We start from the raw sequence: 15,910 nt of genomic DNA, 5'->3' as shown, positions 1-15,910 counted from the left end.
GCGGCCCCACCCCCACGCTGTGTAAGTGCGCTGTGTGCTGGCTCCGTGGAAACTGGGCCGGGGCCCAGGGTGAGCTCACCGTCTGTGCAAACAGCAGCTGGGGGTGGGGGGCGGCTAAGGAAAGGAGATGAGGAGGGCCAGGCCCCACACGGGGGGGCTGTGTGTCTCTCCCGGGCAGCAGCGGTGACTGCGTCAGGGCACGGGCCCTAGGGAAGCCAGGCGCCAGTGGCCCAGGTCAGGCCCCCAGACGGGCCCCTGCACAGCGGCTAGGAAAGACGGTGGCCCCTCAAGGAAGAGAATGTTTGGTTCCAACTACCATGGGCAAGTTTATTATGGGAGTGGCACCCCACTTCCAGCCGTACCAACAACAGGGAAACACGGGGGCCTCTGGAATGTACGACCGTAGAAAAATCAGTCCCGGGGGTGTGAGGACGAGTCACTCCTCTTCATCCTCCTCAGCCATGCTCAGGGACCGCGTGCCCGGGGCCCGAGCCGGCGTTGTCCGCTGGATAGAGACAATGCCGCTGAGCAAGGCGTAGCCCACCATGGCTGCCAGGCCCGCCAGCACGGAGAGGACCTGGTTCCGGCGCCGGTACGGCTCCTCCTCCGTCTCCGGGCCCGCTGGCGTCTGGCGTGGGGGTGGCCCCTCGGCTGAGGAGCAAGGAAGGAAGGTGGGCAGGGGGCTAGTTCCTGGAGCCCTGCCCACTGCCCCAGGGCTGGGGCCCACGCGTGCACCGTGTGCCCTTACCTCCATCCCACGGGAAGTAGAGGCTGAGGACGTGCGTGCAGTAGGCACAGAGGTTCTGCAGCCCCCGCAGGTGGGCCTGCAGCTTCCCGCTGGGCAGCCTGGCCTGCAGCAGCAGGGCCAAGTAGCCAAAGACAAAGGCATCCAAGGAGGCGGGGCTGGAGCAGAGAGAAGAGCAGGAGAGAGACTGTGGCAGAAGGGGTGCGGATAGAGTGGGAAGAAGAGCGGGCCCTGGGAGGTGGGCTCTGGCAGCAGAGGGCCGCCAGGGGAGGAGAGGACACCCGGTTCTGGACCTGGCGTGCAGAGAGGGCTCCCCAGGTGGCGCCAGCCTGGGCCTGAATGGGACTCTATCCCAGGGCTGCATAAAGGACACATTGAGTGCCCCACAGCCCTGCAGGCCCCTCCTGTGCCTGGCAGCCCTCCCACCTCACACACAGCCCCACTGTCATCGGGCCCAGTGTCTGTCCCAAGGACCTCTTGTCTGGCGCCTGAGCCACCCCAGTCCCTGCGGCAACATCTGAACCCGCATCTTCTCCCAAACCATCTATCTTTCCCCTGAGACAGACTCACGCGTCTCCAAAGAAGAATTTCTGAGAGCCCAGGCGCTGGGAGAGCAGGGTCAGGCATTCCCGAGCCTCTTGGTACAACTGTAGAGAGGACATGAGGTGGGCTCACAGCTGCGGGAACAGAGCCGCCTCCCGTCCTGGGCACCCCCATTCTTGACCGTCGTCTTTGGGGCTCCTCTCCTACAGCAGCCCCCTGCCCCAGAGGTACCTCCTTCTCCAGCTCTTCCTCGTTCTCAGGCCTGTGCTCCCCGCACAGCAGCTGCAGACGCTCCATGAACTGCCGCTGCATGCGGCCGGGAAGGAAGAAGTTCAGGGGGAAGGGCATGGCCTCTGCATACCACTTCCGGGTCACTTCCACATAGTTCTTGGTGTCTACCCAAAAAGTATGTATCTGGAATTGGGAGGCAGGAAGGATGAAGCAGGTCTGAGCCAGTGCACCTGCTTGACTTAGGGTGGGCTTCTGTGCTCCCCTGGCCTCCGCGTGCGTGTCTCCGCGCGCGCTCCCGCATGTCCCTGACACCGCCCACCCCCCCACCTTACTGGCCGCGAATGCTGGGAGGTCTGGGCGCACTCACCAGCACTGGGAGCAGCTTCTCCTCCAGCAGAGACATGAAGGCCAAGGTGTCTGCCCCTTGCCGGGCTGACAGATCATAATCAGCGTTGTACTTCTGTGGAGGAAATGCCCATGAGGTGGGTCCCAGGAGGCTTCGGGGCACTGGAGGCATCCCGCCTGGTGCTACCCTCACAGCCTGAGCGTAGCAGAGGTAGATCAAGCAGCTCTTCCCACAGAGGCCCCCCTCGCCTGGGCCCGGCCAGTAGCCTGTTGCTGTTGGCGCAAAGCCTGGGCCTTGGAGCCTGCTGGCCATCAAGGTCGGGTGCCCACTGCGGGGAGAAAGGCCCGCCCAGCCACAAACCAGGAGCGGCTCCCGGAGCCTCCACGGAAAGCTGGCAGCACGCCTGCTGACAGCAACTTTCTAACAGGAACTTCCCCAGTCCAGGCACCGCACGGCTGGCAGAGCAGAGCCCAGATGCTGCGTGGGCCTCAGTCCATGCCTCAGGAACGAGGGGATGCCATCCTCATGCCCAGGGCCCCTGGCTTGTTCTCTCAATGTCCAGGGCTATTTCTTCTATTTCGTTCCATGGCCCGGGCGCCACCACACACTTTCTAACTGTACCTCAGCTCTCAGCCTGCCACATCTTTGTAGGCTCCAGTGTCTGGTCCTCAGCAACCCTCTCCACAACCTGAGCAAGTTCTGTCCCCACATCACCTCTAGAACATGATCCTTAAAAAAAAAACACCTCTCTGAGCCTCAGTTTCTCCCCTGTAGAATCGTCTTTCAATGTGGCTGTGTTCAGAGAACACTCTGGAAAGTGGAAAACCTGTGCTCATACATAAAGAATCAGGGTGGTCGTCCAGTCCCTGCCAGGAACTTTGCCTTCTACCTGGATCCCCTCTCTCCATGCCTCCCAAGCCTCCACTGAATTCTCCAGCTCCTTCACCTTTGGGAAAGCAGAAATGAAGAAGAGGGCCCTACTTCTGACAAGTGTTCCCCTGAAAGTTAGAGAAGCCATTGGAAAACATCCTGGCTAAGCCCCCTCCTTTTACAAACAAGGAACTTACAGCTCTGAGAGGTGAAGGAACTTGCCCACGTTCACACAATCAAGGACAGAGAAAAGAGCATAGTCAAGGTATCCCTATTTCTCTTGTAATACCTTCTCAACTTCCCCACGCTGGCTCGAAGCCTTGTCCATCCTGAGCCCCATATCCAGCCCAACCCGATCCCCGTGAGAAGGACAGGAGCCATCTTTGAGGGCCTCCTCTGAGCCAGATGTTCTCTTCTGACCTCCTCTCCCTTCCCTGTGTCATCAGCCCGTTCACCTCTCCCTCCCTGCCCAGCAGGCAAAAGGCACTGTGCCTCCGGATGCCTCCCCAGCGCCCCAGCTTCATGCCCAGCCTAGTGCTTCACTGCATCCAGCAGCTCTGGCTATGTCTCTTCCATTGGACTACGTGCTTCTTGAAGCTCTGGGTCCCCTGCATCTATCAGTAAATTTATCAATAAAGGTGTGTTGCACTGAAACGACTGAACTACTCTCACTGGCAGCCCTCCTACCCGAGCCACCTACCTCTTTTCGAAGGTGGGTGATGATCTTGTGTGGTACCGAGATGACCTCTCCATGACTGGTCCGAAGGGCAGGCAGAGTTCCTGACATTGAGAAAAAAGGATGCCCACCAGACCCTTAACTGCCTATCCATACATGTTTATACCACATTTCTGTCCGTCTCCTGCTCCACCCCTTCCTCACCCCCCAGGAACACAGGGTACCTGACGGGCTCTGCCAGGGGTTGGTGACCTTGTGCACCTTGAGCGGGGCACCAGTGAATCTGGCATAGGTCTGCAGAGGAGGAAGCAGAAGGCAGAGAGGCCCCCACAGGGGAATCAGAAAGAGAAATAACATTTATTGAATTCCTTTTGTGCTATGCTTAGTACCTGCCTCACAAAAGAAGAGGTGGCCCTTATGGCTGCCACTTCACAATGGGCAACACGGGGCTCAGAGAGATTGTGGACAGGTCCGCCGGTCAAAGCCTCCGCTCTGTCTCCTCTTCTGCCATGTACCTGACGCGCCCGGCCTCCTAAGTGCTTCCTAACCAGTGTACCTCTCTTCTTGGAAGCACTGACCATGTTCTTCTCTGGGAGTCTCTGGGGCCTGTTCCTTCTTCAACCTTAGCACTTGAACACGTTACTTTTATTTGCTAAGGTATCTGCCTTTCTGTAAACAACTACAGGGAAGAAACTAAGTCTTATTCATCTTTGCACGCCAATGTGCGGTATTCGGAAGAGGCCTAATACCTGCTTATTAAATGAAGAAGTGAGTGAATGAATGAAGTGAACTAGTCTTTCTGATTGCAAAGCTTTTCCCACAGAGCCCGGTGGTAAGCCTTTTGGTTCAATAAACAAGCCCAGTAAATGGTGTTTAGTGAGGACGAGGTGGGGGAGGACGGGGGGCGGGGCGGAGGACGAGGAGCGGAAGAGGGAGGGGGGGGAAGGGAGGCTGAGAAGACAGGAATGCCAAGCCTGAGAGCCCTGAGATCATCCAGACTCCGTAAATCTCCAGATGAAGAAACAGCGCTCAGAGACGAGAAGGGCTCGCCCCAAGGTCACACAGCCAGTAAATGGATGAGCAAGGACTAAGACCTAGTTCCTGAACCCCCGAACAGGCCTCTTGCTGTGGCTGCACGAAACCTAGGCTGTTAAGCCATAGGGCACTGAGCCCATATGGGCCAGGCACAGTCTCTGATTGCCTCAGTTTCCCCCAGTGCGCTCGTGCTAAGGCGCCCTGGCAAAATCCGGACGATCGGTCAGTTCGGCTCCCTCCCCAGTCCTCCAGAGCGCAGCAGAGGCAATGGCGCCACCCCTCACCAGCACGGTCAGGCTGTCCAGGTCCACTGACGGTAGCCCCCAGCCCCCCGACCAGCAGAACAGCTCCATGGGCGCCGCCATCTTGCCCGCCCTCTGTCCCGGAAGCACCTCCCCCCGCGCTTCCGTCCGCCCCCGCGCGGCACCGCCCGCCCGCCCCGCCCCTCGGGCAACCAGAGGCGGGGGCCGGAGCGAGCTCCGAGGCGAGGCGGGGCGGCGCGGGGCGGAGCCGAGGGCTTCGGGGGAGGGCGGCCGCCGCCGGCTCCAGAGGCGGGTCCCGAAGGGGGGAAGGGTTCTCGGCCGGGCCCTCCTCGCGGAGGCCGGGCGCCCTGGCTGCGGGGAGCCCCGGACCCCCGAGGGCGCAGCGGGTCCCGGCAAAGCGGGTCTTGTGCTCCCGGGCCGGCTCTGGGGTTTCTCGCAGCCCTGCACGCGGCCTGGGCTGCGCCAGGGCCCCGCGGGGCTCGGCCCGGAGCAGGGGCCGCGGGGGGGTCCCCCGAGCCGCATGTTTTCCACAGCGCGTTATGTTTGGAGCCGGCCCCGCGCCGCCTGTCGCCATGGAAACAAAACAGGGGCGGCGGCGGCCGAAGCAGGGTCGGGCTGGGGCCTGGGTGGGGGGAGGAGGTGGGGCTCGCGGGCCGTCGCCGTGGTAACGGGAACCGAGGCGCCCCTCCGCTTCATCCGGGTCACGGCCTGCCCGCCAGTACCCCCTGTTTTCCCGGTCTGGCCCCGGCCCCTGGCCTGTCCCCTGGTTTACGCCTGGCCCTGCTGGCCCTTTCCTCGTTCCTGATTCCTTCCCTCCAACCACTTCGCTGACCGCTGTGTTAGACTGGCCCTCCAGTTCCCAGCGGAGGCCTCCACGTTTTCCCAGGAATGAGGCACATGTCAGGGGACCCCCCCCCCAATAAAGAGCACTTGGTTCGTCAGAGCAGCAAAGTTGAAGACATGTGGGCATCCCCTGGGCACGATAGCAAGCTAGTTTCCACCACTCCCTTGGCATCCTTTCATGCCAGCTGTGGAGTAAAGCCCACTGTCTGGCACTGCCCCTGCCAGGGGTTCCTGCCTTCCCCTTGTGTAACTTACAGAAAACAGTAGCATTCGGGAGTGGCCCCCAGCAGCGAGATGCCAGGTGGGAGAGAGGACCGTTAGGGAGAGGCAGGAGGCAGGGAGGCCTCCAGACTCTTCCCCAGTGCCCCTGGTTCCCAGAGCTGGGGATGCCTCCAGGCTGATTGGCAGCTCTTTGTTTCAGCCCCCCCTCACCCGCCTGCTGGCCCCCCCCCTTCAACTCCCCCTTCCAGTCCCTCCGCCCCCCGCTCCTGCTCTCTCCGCCTAGCCTTTTCCCCTCCCAGCCGCCTGCCTGCCAGGGGTAGTGAGCCAGCTGAGCGGCATGGAGACGCAGGAACTTCGGGGGGCCCTGGCTCTTCTCCTCCTTTGCACTTTCGCATCTGCCAGTCAGGACCTGCAGGGTAAGCCTGTCTCCATCCTCTTAGACCCCTCTCAGCCTCCTCTCCGCTTGCCCCCAGCCTAGTAGCAGGAAACATGTGGGGCAGGGAAGAGCCCTGAAATTGAACAGGAGGGAAGAGTTGGTGAAATTATGGCCATAGGGGGAGGAGTGAACACCACAGGGTAGTGGGTGAGTAGGAACTGGCCAGGGTCAGCATGAGGCCAGGGCAGAGGACTCAGGAGCTGGGTGCTAGGGCTGCCCTGACTGGGCTGGTGTCTGAGCATCTGCAGGCACCCCAGCGTCTGGGAGAGCAGTGCAGAGGTGGGCTTCTTCATCCCCTGGGCTCCTGGCTGCCCTAGGACAGGGTGGGGGTGGGGACGGCGAGGTCTGGGCTCTCCCGGAGGTCTGGCTGTGGGATGGGCCTGTGGGTGTGGGAGAGGTAGCTGGAGCAGATGACAGAGGCACGGATTCATGACTGGCTGGAAGGGAAACCACAGACTGGCCAGGACACAGGAGGCAGAGGAGCTGGGTCCTACATTCCCGTGGGAGAGAGGCAGACAGGAGGAGGGACGGAGCCCTCGCTGGGCAGTTCTTCTCATCCAAAGTGTGTGTGCTGAGCCCCCAGGATGGGAGGAGGGGCACTTGGATGTGGAATGAGTCAAACCCAGCAGCGTAAAGAGAGACTGCTTTTCCATTTCTGCGCTGTGGGCACCAGGTGCTACTTCTGCGTGGGATCAGCACAGTGGCTCCCTTGCGCCACCTGGTGGGGGCATCTGGAGTGTGCCGGGCGCTGTTTGTGTTTCAAGAGAGCCTCAGGCCTTCGGGTTCCCAGAGGGAGGCAGTAGGCAATATTGAGGGGAAGGAAGACACAACGTCTTGTTTTCTGAGAGCAACAAGGGTTGAATTTCAAAAAGGCGACTAACGCTGTCGTGGGTGGAGGTGGCGGTAGTGATGAAGGATGTTCCACCCCTGAGGTCTCAGGGGAAAGGGCCGGCCTTGGCCTTGGACCCCTCTCTCTGACCTTGGTAATCCTTGCCTGGCCAGTGATTGACCTGCTGACCGTGGGCGAGTCTCGGCAGATGACAGCTGTAGCAGAGAAGATCCGGGCAGCCCTGCTCACTGCGGGAGACATCTACCTCTTGTCCACGTTCCGCCTGCCCCCGAAGCAGGGTGGTGTCCTCTTTGGCCTCTACTCTCGCCAGGACAACACGCGATGGCTGGAGGCCTCAGTTGTGGGCAAAATTAACAAAGGTGACTGGTGGGCATCTCCTTTCCTGCAGCAGCGACCCCCTGAGCACTTTCCCTCATCCCCACTCCCATATCCTTCTTAATTCTCCCTGGGCTCCGTGGGGGCCCATGGAGCCATCCGTCTGTGCTCAGGCACCAGGGGGCACCTGGAATGGGGTGCTTAGGAGGTGCCCTAGGAGGCCAGGTACCCAAACACTAGACTGAGGCCTAATACTTGTACCCTTGTACGGAGGGGATGTTGTACTTGGGGCTGCCTGGCGGAGGGGGAGGCATGTCTCCGTGTCCCAGCAAGGGTATACAGCAGTCCCTCAGATCCCCGGTGCAGTCCAGTTGGTACAGAACCAGCTGCCACCCTAGCAAGGGACAGAGTGCCTGAAGACTAAGGCCATCCTAGTCTCTGAACCAGTTTGAAGAGCATTTATTGTGTACCCATCACATACAAGGTGGCGAGAGATACAGAGCTGACTAGGGGCTGCTATCCAGAAGAGTTGATCTGAGGCTCAGCTGGGAGACAGGGGATGGGGGACAGGACCCATACTGACCTCCCCTCCCGGGCAGTGCTGGTGCGGTACCAGCGAGAAGACGGCCGAGTCCATGCCGTGAACCTACAGCAAGCAGGCCTGGCCGACGGGCGCACACACACGGCTCTCCTGCGGCTTCGTGGGCCTGCCCGACCCAGCCCTGCCCTGCAGCTCTACGTGGACTGCAAACTGGGAGACCAGCATGCTGGCCTCCCGGCACTGGCCCCCATTCCTCCAGCGGAGGTCGACGGGCTGGAGATTCGGACTGGACAGAAGGCGTATTTGAGGATGCAGGTGAGCAGGGAGGGAGGGCCCCCTGAGTTCCTGAGGACGCAGTTTCCAGCAGTGGGAGGAGAACTTGGAGGGTCTTCCCACATTACTCTGCTCCTGTTCCCCCATCCCCAGGGCTTCGTGGAATCTATGAAAATGATTCTGGGCGGGTCCATGGCCCGGGTGGGAGCCCTGAGTGAGTGTCCATTCCAGGGGGACGAGTCCATCCACAGCGCAGGTAACGCGGAGCTGACACTCTGGATCCCGAATCACTTCCGGTGGTCTTTGTTGATTCTCATCTCCTTGACTTCCCCCTCAACACTCTTTGGCTCACTGATTGGTGGGGCTTCTGACCCTCTTACCCCCAGTCTCCACCTCTGGCTCTATGATCTCCAAAGGATACAGCCATCTGAGGAGGCGTGGCTCGAAAAGTCTCCCTGTTCAGGTGGCCCCGCCTCGCAGGGTGGCTGGGAAAATAGAGCCATCGGAGAAGAACAGAACTCCCCAGCACTCCGCGCGGGGGTGAGAACGTTCACTGCTTGGTCTTGGTGATCCAGAAGGTCTTGGGTCTTTCTTAGCTTTCGTTGGTGGCTGTCACCTACCAGCAGTCTCTCTGAGCATTTTCCATCTGCCTGGGGTCTCTGAAAGGGATGTTCAGAGGTTCTTACCTAAATAAAATGCCCACTTTTCCCAGAAGCTTGGGGGGCGAGGGGAGCGGAAATGGAGTGGCTGGGGGCCCTGCTCTGGATCAGCTCTCACTTGGATCCCTTCTGCCGCTCCCAGGCCTGGGAACCAGGAGGATCTGGGTTTTGACTCTGAGGCACCGCCTTGCAGGGTCCCTCACCCAGTGGGGAGAGCTGATGCTCCCTGCCTGTCACCTCTGCCCTCCTACCATCCAACTGCCTGTCCTTCTTCCAAGACTCCTCTAGGCCTTTGTTCCTGCCCCTCCTTTCCTTCCTCCTCCTCACCGGCCTGGCCCTCTTCGCATCTCTACCCTCTGTGTTTTCTCCTCTCCAGTGACCAACGCGCTCCACTCCATTCTCGGTGAGCAGGCCCCGAGGAGGTGGGAGGGGTGAGAGGCTCGGGAGGCGGCCCCCCCCCCCCCCGCCCCGCTTGGGCAGCCACTTGAAACAAAGTCCTGTTTAGCCAGGCGAGGGGTGGGGTTTAAAGGCGGGGTGGGCAGCAGGGGCAGGAATTGGTTTGTTACCCCAAAGACGGACTGGGGCTGTGGCCCAGTTCTGAGCCTTTCTGCACCTGGGGCCCTGACAGGGGAGCAGACCAAGGCGCTGGTCACGCAGCTCACCCTCTTCAACCAGATCCTGGCCGAACTGCGCGATGATATCCGAGACCAGGTCTGAGTGAACCGGTGGAGGGCAGTGTGGGCTCTGGGGTGGGGTGGTGGGTGCGAGGAGCCAATTGTCCCCATGCTTCTGTCTACCAGGTGAAGGAAATGTCTCTAATCCGAAACACCATCATGGAGTGTCAGGTGTGCGGTGAGTGGGAGAGTGGGGCGAGCTCCAGATGGCATCCCTGTGCTCCCCAGCCCACGGCTTCGGCCTCCACTTCCAGGGATTGGCATGGCCACCTCTGGGTGGCTCTGACCGTGCCTGCCCCTCAGGCTTCCACGAGCAGCGTTCCCACTGCAGCCCCAACCCCTGCTTCCGAGGCGTGGACTGCATGGAAGTGTATGAGTACCCCGGCTACCGCTGCGGGCCCTGCCCCCCCGGCCTGCAAGGCAACGGCACCCACTGCACAGATATCAATGAGGTGGGGGAGGGCAGTCTGGAAGGGCGCAGAGAGTTAGGAGAGGCCCCAGGAGGGGTGGTGGGTGTCAGGGGCGGGAGAGCCTGGGCTTTAGGACATTGGCGGGCCACTTGGGGGGGGTCCTGGGGTGGGGGTCTGAGCGCAGTGAGGCCAGGTGGGGAGAGCACAGGCAGGGGCCTGACCACCCCCTCCTCTGCTCCGCAGTGTGCTCACGCTGACCCTTGCTTCCCCGGGGCCAGCTGCATCAACACCGTGCCCGGCTTCCACTGTGAGGCCTGTCCTCGAGGATACAAAGGCACTCGGGTGTCCGGTGTGGGCATTGACTATGCCCGCGCCAGCAAACAGGTCAGGTTGGGTGGAGCGTGAAGACGAGGTCTTGGCCTTGCGGGGACCAGGGGCTTCTGGGCTGGACACAGGGTCCTGGCTTTGCTGGAGGAGACCCACCGTAGGTCCGGTTCTACCCAGAGTCTGTCCCTCTAGGTCTGCAACGATGTGGACGAGTGCAATGATGGGAACAATGGCGGCTGTGACCCGAACTCCATCTGCACCAATACTGTGGTGAGCTGAGCGCCCAGAGTGTGGCCGGGGTGCTGGGCTATGCGGCCACGCACCACACACACATGTGCACCCCACTTCAGACCTCCTCGCCCCCCTCCTCCTGCCCTAGGGCAGGCCACATAGACGTGGCACACATTGGTTTGGAATCCTGGTTCTGCTTCTCACTGTGACCTCTAGCGGGTCTCCCGAGGGTCAGTGTCCTCACTTGAAAAACGGGGCATGGATACATCTCGAAAGGCTGCCAGGAGAGCCCAAAGGCAGTGACTGACCTAGCTGGCATCAGGCTGGGAGTGCCCATCCCACACCCCTCAGGCAGGGCAGCCCTGATGTTGGATGGCCGCAGGCTGACCCTCCTCCCTGAGACACTGCTTCCCTGTTCTTAGGGCTCTTTCAAGTGTGGCCCCTGTCGCCTGGGCTTCCTAGGAAACCAGAGCCAGGGCTGCCTCCCAGCCCGCACCTGCCACAGCCCAGCTCACAGCCCCTGCCATGTCCACGCGCACTGTCTCTTTGAACGCAACGGGGCAGTGTCCTGCTCGGTGAGCTAGGCCTGGGGCTTGGGAGGGAAAGGAGACTCTGGAGAAAGGGGTAGGGCCATGACCCTGCTTAGGGCCTGGGATGGGGACCCGCGTGGGAAGGGGCCCAGGAACTGGTTGGTGAGAATGGGGGCTGGAGCAGGAAAAGGCTGGGCGTGAGATGGCGGCCCTGGCCCTCATTCCTCCCCTTCCGGTTGCCCAGTGTAACGTGGGCTGGGCCGGGAATGGGAATGTGTGTGGGACTGACACAGACATCGATGGCTACCCGGACCAGGCCCTGCCGTGCATGGACAACAACAAGCATTGCAAACAGGTGAGGGGCAGGCAGATAGGCAGGCAGGGGTGAGGCAGGAGGGCAGGCAGGGGTGAGTGCCCAGGCTGGGGCAGGGGTGAGGCAGGTGGGCAGGCACCCAGGCTGGGTAAGGGGTAGGCGCCCAGGCTGGGGCAGAGGTGGGGCGGGCGGGCAGGCAGGCTGGGGTGAGTGCCCAGGCTGGGGCAGGCCATAACCTGTCTGGCCTCTTCCTCCCCTGACCTTTAGGACAATTGCCTTTTGACACCCAATTCTGGGCAGGAAGATGCTGATAACGACGGCGTGGGGGACCAGTGTGATGATGATGCCGATGGCGATGGGATCAAGAATGTCGAGGTGGCTGTGGCAGTCCTGTCCCTTCCAGCTCCTCTGCTCCCCTCTACGCCTTGTCCCATAACCCTGTCCCCCCTTGGTCTCTGGCAGGTTTGCAGGAAGGGCCTCGGTGCTCTCAATTAGGGAAGCATAAACCATGTCCTTGGACAAGATGGATTCTATGGAGGGCGGGTGGGCGGCTGGCACAGCGTGGTGACTGCAGGCATGGGCACGGGGACGAGGTGAGGGCTTGGTGGCCAGGGGTACAAGGGAGGCCTGACTTTCTCTCACCCCAGGACAACTGCCGGCTGTTCCCCAACAAGGACCAGCAAAACTCTGACACAGATTCATTTGGGGATGCCTGTGACAACTGCCCTAACGTTCCCAACAATGACCAGAAAGACACAGACGGCAACGGGGAAGGGGACGCGTGTGACAACGATGTGGATGGGGACGGTGCCACTGGGACTGGGGGGACTGGGAGGCCTGTGTGGATTTGAATGTGGGTGGCTGGGGAGTCTGAGCACGGCAGGGGGGAGGCCTGGGTGGGTGGAGGGCCCTGGGAATGTGAGGAAGAGGGCAGGGCGAGGCAGGAGCTGGCCAGAGGGTGTGGGCGCATTCCCTGCCCAGCTGTCCTCGGAGTGGGAGACGAGCTCCAGAAGAGAGTGTATCTGGTTGTAGTGACAGGCTTGTGCCCCCTGTGTGTGTTGTAGGCATCCCCAATGGATTGGACAATTGCCCTAAAGTCCCCAATCCCCTGCAGACAGACAGGGATGAGGATGGGGTGGGAGATGCCTGTGACAGCTGCCCTGAAATGAGCAATCCTACCCAGGTACAGGGGACGGGGAGGGCAGGGAGGCTGGAGGGCCTGGCGGTGAGACCCCAGCCCTTCCTGAGGGAGGCGGGAGGGCCTGGCGGTGAGACCCCAGCCCTTCCCGAGGGAAGCGGTCGGCCATGATGTTCAGTTATCCAGAGATGGTGAGAACAGGCCCCTCTCTCTCAGACAGATGCAGACAGCGACCTGGTGGGGGATGTCTGTGACACCAATGAGGACAGGTAGGGCAGGCCGAGAGACAGCCAGTCCTCCCGGGGTTCTTCGACCTTCCTGCGGTACCTTCTGTTTCCTGTATGGTGTAGCTTTGATTCTCCACTGCTATTGAGGAGGAAGTCACTCCCCTAGTCTAGCCTCCACTCCTGCTGCTGGACATGCGCCTCACCGGGCTGACCGCGGGGCACACCCGACTTCTGAGCAGGAGAGAGGGGATGGATGCGGTACTTTTAGAGCCTTAATTGGTGCCTGTTCTGGACAGCGATGGGGATGGACATCAGGACACCAAGGACAACTGCCCACAGCTGCCGAACAGCTCCCAGCTGGACTCAGACAACGACGGGCTTGGAGATGAGTGTGATGGGGACGATGACAACGACGGGGTCCCAGACTACGTGCCTCCCGGGCCTGATAACTGTCGCCTGGTACCCAATCCCAATCAGAAGGACTCAGACGGTGAGGCTGGGGCCCCACAGAAGATTGTGCTGGTGGGGGCCCTACCCAGGGCAAGGTGGCAGGTGCTGCTGGGGAGAAGCCAGGAAGACAAGGCCCGATGGGTGGTGGTGCTGTCTAGAGGCCACGGCCAGGCCTTCCTGAGCGCCTGGCCTCACTCTGCCCAGGCAATGGTGTTGGTGACGTGTGTGAGGATGACTTTGACAATGACGCGGTGCTCGACCCCCTGGACGTGTGCCCCGAGAGCGCGGAGGTGACCCTCACGGATTTCCGGGCCTATCAGACTGTCGTCTTGGACCCTGAGGGCGATGCTCAGATTGATCCAAACTGGGTCGTGCTCAACCAGGTACTAGGGCAGTGGGCCGGGCAAGTGCTGTTAGACCAGTCACCAGGTGGGGCCCAGGTGGGGCGGCGTACCCGGAACAGGGCTTTTTTCTTTACTGCACACCACCAGGGCATGGAAATCGTTCAGACCATGAACAGTGACCCCGGCCTGGCAGTTGGTATGTACGGGGCACCCAGTTAGGTCGTCTCTACGTGGAGGAATCCTGCAGGGGCAGAGGGTGGCGGCCACGCTGGCCACACATACCGCAGGCACCCCTTCCCGCCCCCCGCCCACCGCGGTCCCCTGACCTTGATCCCACCTGCCCCAGGGTATACAGCCTTCAACGGCGTGGACTTCGAAGGCACCTTCCACGTGAACACGGTGACCGATGACGACTACGCAGGCTTTCTGTTCAGCTATCAGGATAGCGGCCGTTTCTACGTGGTCATGTGGAAGCAGACCGAGCAGACCTACTGGCAGGCCACACCCTTCCGAGCTGTTGCTCAGCCCGGGCTACAGCTCAAGGTCTGCAGCCGCCCAGAGCCCCCAGTCCAGGGCCCTTCCCCAAAGCCTCCCTGAGCTGGCCCCAGGGCTTTGCCCACTGCCTGAGTGGAAACCCTCTTTCTCAGACATCTGGCCTGGAGCTTGGCTCCCCAGGACTCCAGAATGTTCTCGCGACCACCTTGACTTCCTTTCTCACCTGCACTTACCAACCTTTGTCTGGGTCCTGTGGTTGACCGGCTGTCTTTGCCAATGCCCTCCAGGCAGTGACGTCAGTGTCCGGCCCAGGAGAGCACCTCCGGAACGCCCTGTGGCATACTGGCCACACCCCTGATCAGGTACGACTGCTATGGACTGACCCACGAAACGTGGGCTGGCGCGACAAGACCTCCTACCGCTGGCAGCTGCTGCACCGGCCTCAAGTTGGCTACATTCGGTGAGGGGAGGGGCTGAGCCCTCCTGACGGACCACGGCCGGGCTTGGCTTCCCCTTTAGCTGGGACTCACCCGTGGCTGCCCCTCTCCTCTACTCCGCTCCTCCGACGCGCGTCTCTCTCTCTCATCTCACCACAGATGTACCCCCTCAGCCCTGCTCTCCCCCTTCTCAGGCAGCCTGGGCCCCAGTGCAACCCAGGACCTATAGGCCATGTTGGGCAAGGCCTTCCTTGTCCGAGCTCCGTTGTCCCCTCTGTAAAGTGCAGGCACCTTTGGGAGCCTCTAAACCGCAGGCCAGCCCATCACATCCCGCCCCTTTAGTGGTATATCCCAGAAGCCGCCCCATCACAGCGTCTGACCCGGAAAGGGTCGTCATTTGCAGAAGAGTAAACCAAGGCCCAGACTGCTTACTTCTTAGTAGCAGAGCTAAGACTTCTCAGTTCAGTGCTGTGTGCACTCCTGTGCGTTTCCTAGTTGGTGGGGATGACAGGGAAGGGAGGGGAAATGGCAAGAGCCCAGGGTCCAGGGACTTGGGTTGGTTCCCTTTAAGGTGCCTGGGGCTGCAGGGTGCCAGGGCAGGGGATGAGGGAGGGTGGACTAGAGCCTGGGAAGCGGGTGACTTCACCCCCCAGCCCATTGTGCTCATTGTCATGGCAACCCAATCCTCGCTCGGAATGCGGCTGGTGCTTTGAGATGCAAAGGGGGCGGACAAAGAGGCAGGGGCCCCAGGCCTGAGAAAAGCACCCCGTCCCTCCCCTTTCCTTCCTCCCTCTCCCTCCTTCCGTTCTCTCTGGCCCGGTGAGCTCAAGGGGGGTTGGGGATGAGCAGGGGCCTGGGCTTGATGGCCCAGTGCCCACTGGCATCCTAGCACCCATGGACACCGCTATCCTGGACAGGGTGAAGCTCTATGAGGGTCCTCAGCTAGTGGCGGATTCTGGGGTGGTCATTGACACAGCCATGCGAGGAGGGCGTCTTGGTGTCTTCTGCTTCTCCCAGGAAAACATCATTTGGTCCAATCTCCAATATCGATGCAATGGTGAAGCTCCAGACCGAGACCAGCCTGACCTTCCATATGCCCTCATGGGAGGCCCTATCTCCTGACCTCAGTCATTTCTCCTTCCTCAGACACGGTGCCGGAGGACTTTGAGCCATTCCGGAGGCAGTTGCTCCAGGGAAGAGTGTGAAGAGGCAGCCGCCAGATTCAGAATCCTGATTTTGGACCCTTTAGCCTTGGGGTCCATCCTGGAGACCCTGGGGTCTAATCTACAGCCGCTCAGCCAAACACAGACCCTCCTCTGGCACCCACAGGAGTTCAGCCCCAGAGGGGTGGTGACCCCACTGTTCAGGAGTTGGGAAGTTTTCAAGGGATCTTTTTCTCAGGCACTAACCCCAGGAAAGATAACAGCACATTGCCATAAAGTTCCAGTGGTTTTCTAAGCTAGTGCGTGTTGCTTATTTTAGGGAT

General features: G+C 61.0%; 2 protein-coding genes across 6 annotated transcripts; one reads left to right on the top strand and one right to left on the bottom strand.

Moving 5' to 3' along the window:
- Positions 1–301: 301 nt before the first annotated feature.
- On the bottom strand, positions 302–5,231 carry MTX1 (metaxin 1). The gene is made up of 8 exons (XM_045784181.2): positions 4,731–5,231; positions 3,636–3,705; positions 3,436–3,515; positions 1,887–1,979; positions 1,520–1,702; positions 1,316–1,392; positions 749–903; positions 302–651 (listed from the first exon to the last, which is right to left on the bottom strand). The coding sequence occupies exons 1-8, from the start codon at positions 5,229–5,231 to the stop codon at positions 437–439; spliced, it is 1,374 nt and encodes a 457-aa protein (XP_045640137.2). The 3' UTR covers positions 302–436.
- A 799-nt stretch (positions 5,232–6,030) lies between these two features.
- Positions 6,031–15,882, top strand: THBS3 (thrombospondin 3). 5 transcript variants are annotated; one of them, XM_045784108.2, is made up of 23 exons: positions 6,035–6,190; positions 7,213–7,419; positions 7,975–8,231; positions 8,343–8,445; positions 9,225–9,251; positions 9,477–9,559; positions 9,649–9,700; positions 9,826–9,974; positions 10,176–10,316; positions 10,452–10,529; positions 10,913–11,065; positions 11,265–11,375; positions 11,601–11,708; positions 11,981–12,140; positions 12,398–12,516; positions 12,688–12,740; positions 12,995–13,188; positions 13,353–13,531; positions 13,640–13,688; positions 13,839–14,035; positions 14,275–14,447; positions 15,342–15,481; positions 15,571–15,882. In XM_045784108.2, the coding sequence occupies exons 1-23, from the start codon at positions 6,112–6,114 to the stop codon at positions 15,627–15,629; spliced, it is 2,871 nt and encodes a 956-aa protein (XP_045640064.1). In that variant the 5' UTR covers positions 6,035–6,111; the 3' UTR covers positions 15,630–15,882. The 5 variants fall into 5 exon arrangements, with proteins under 5 accessions (XP_045640066.1, XP_045640065.1, XP_087710943.1 ...); XM_045784109.2 differs by lacking the exon at positions 15,342–15,481 and having other exon boundaries at positions 6,033–6,190; XM_087854817.1 differs by lacking the exon at positions 9,477–9,559 and having other exon boundaries at positions 6,034–6,190; positions 9,649–9,693.
- Positions 15,883–15,910: the final 28 nt, after the last annotated feature.

Source organism: Ursus americanus, chromosome 2 (assembly GCF_024610735.1).
Source record: "Ursus americanus isolate L20-20 chromosome 2, mUrsAme1.1.p, whole genome shotgun sequence".
In the NCBI taxonomy this organism is placed as follows: domain Eukaryota; kingdom Metazoa; phylum Chordata; class Mammalia; order Carnivora; family Ursidae; genus Ursus; species Ursus americanus.
Note: the sequence above shows the minus strand (reverse complement) of the source record. Positions and strands in the feature narration are given on the sequence as shown.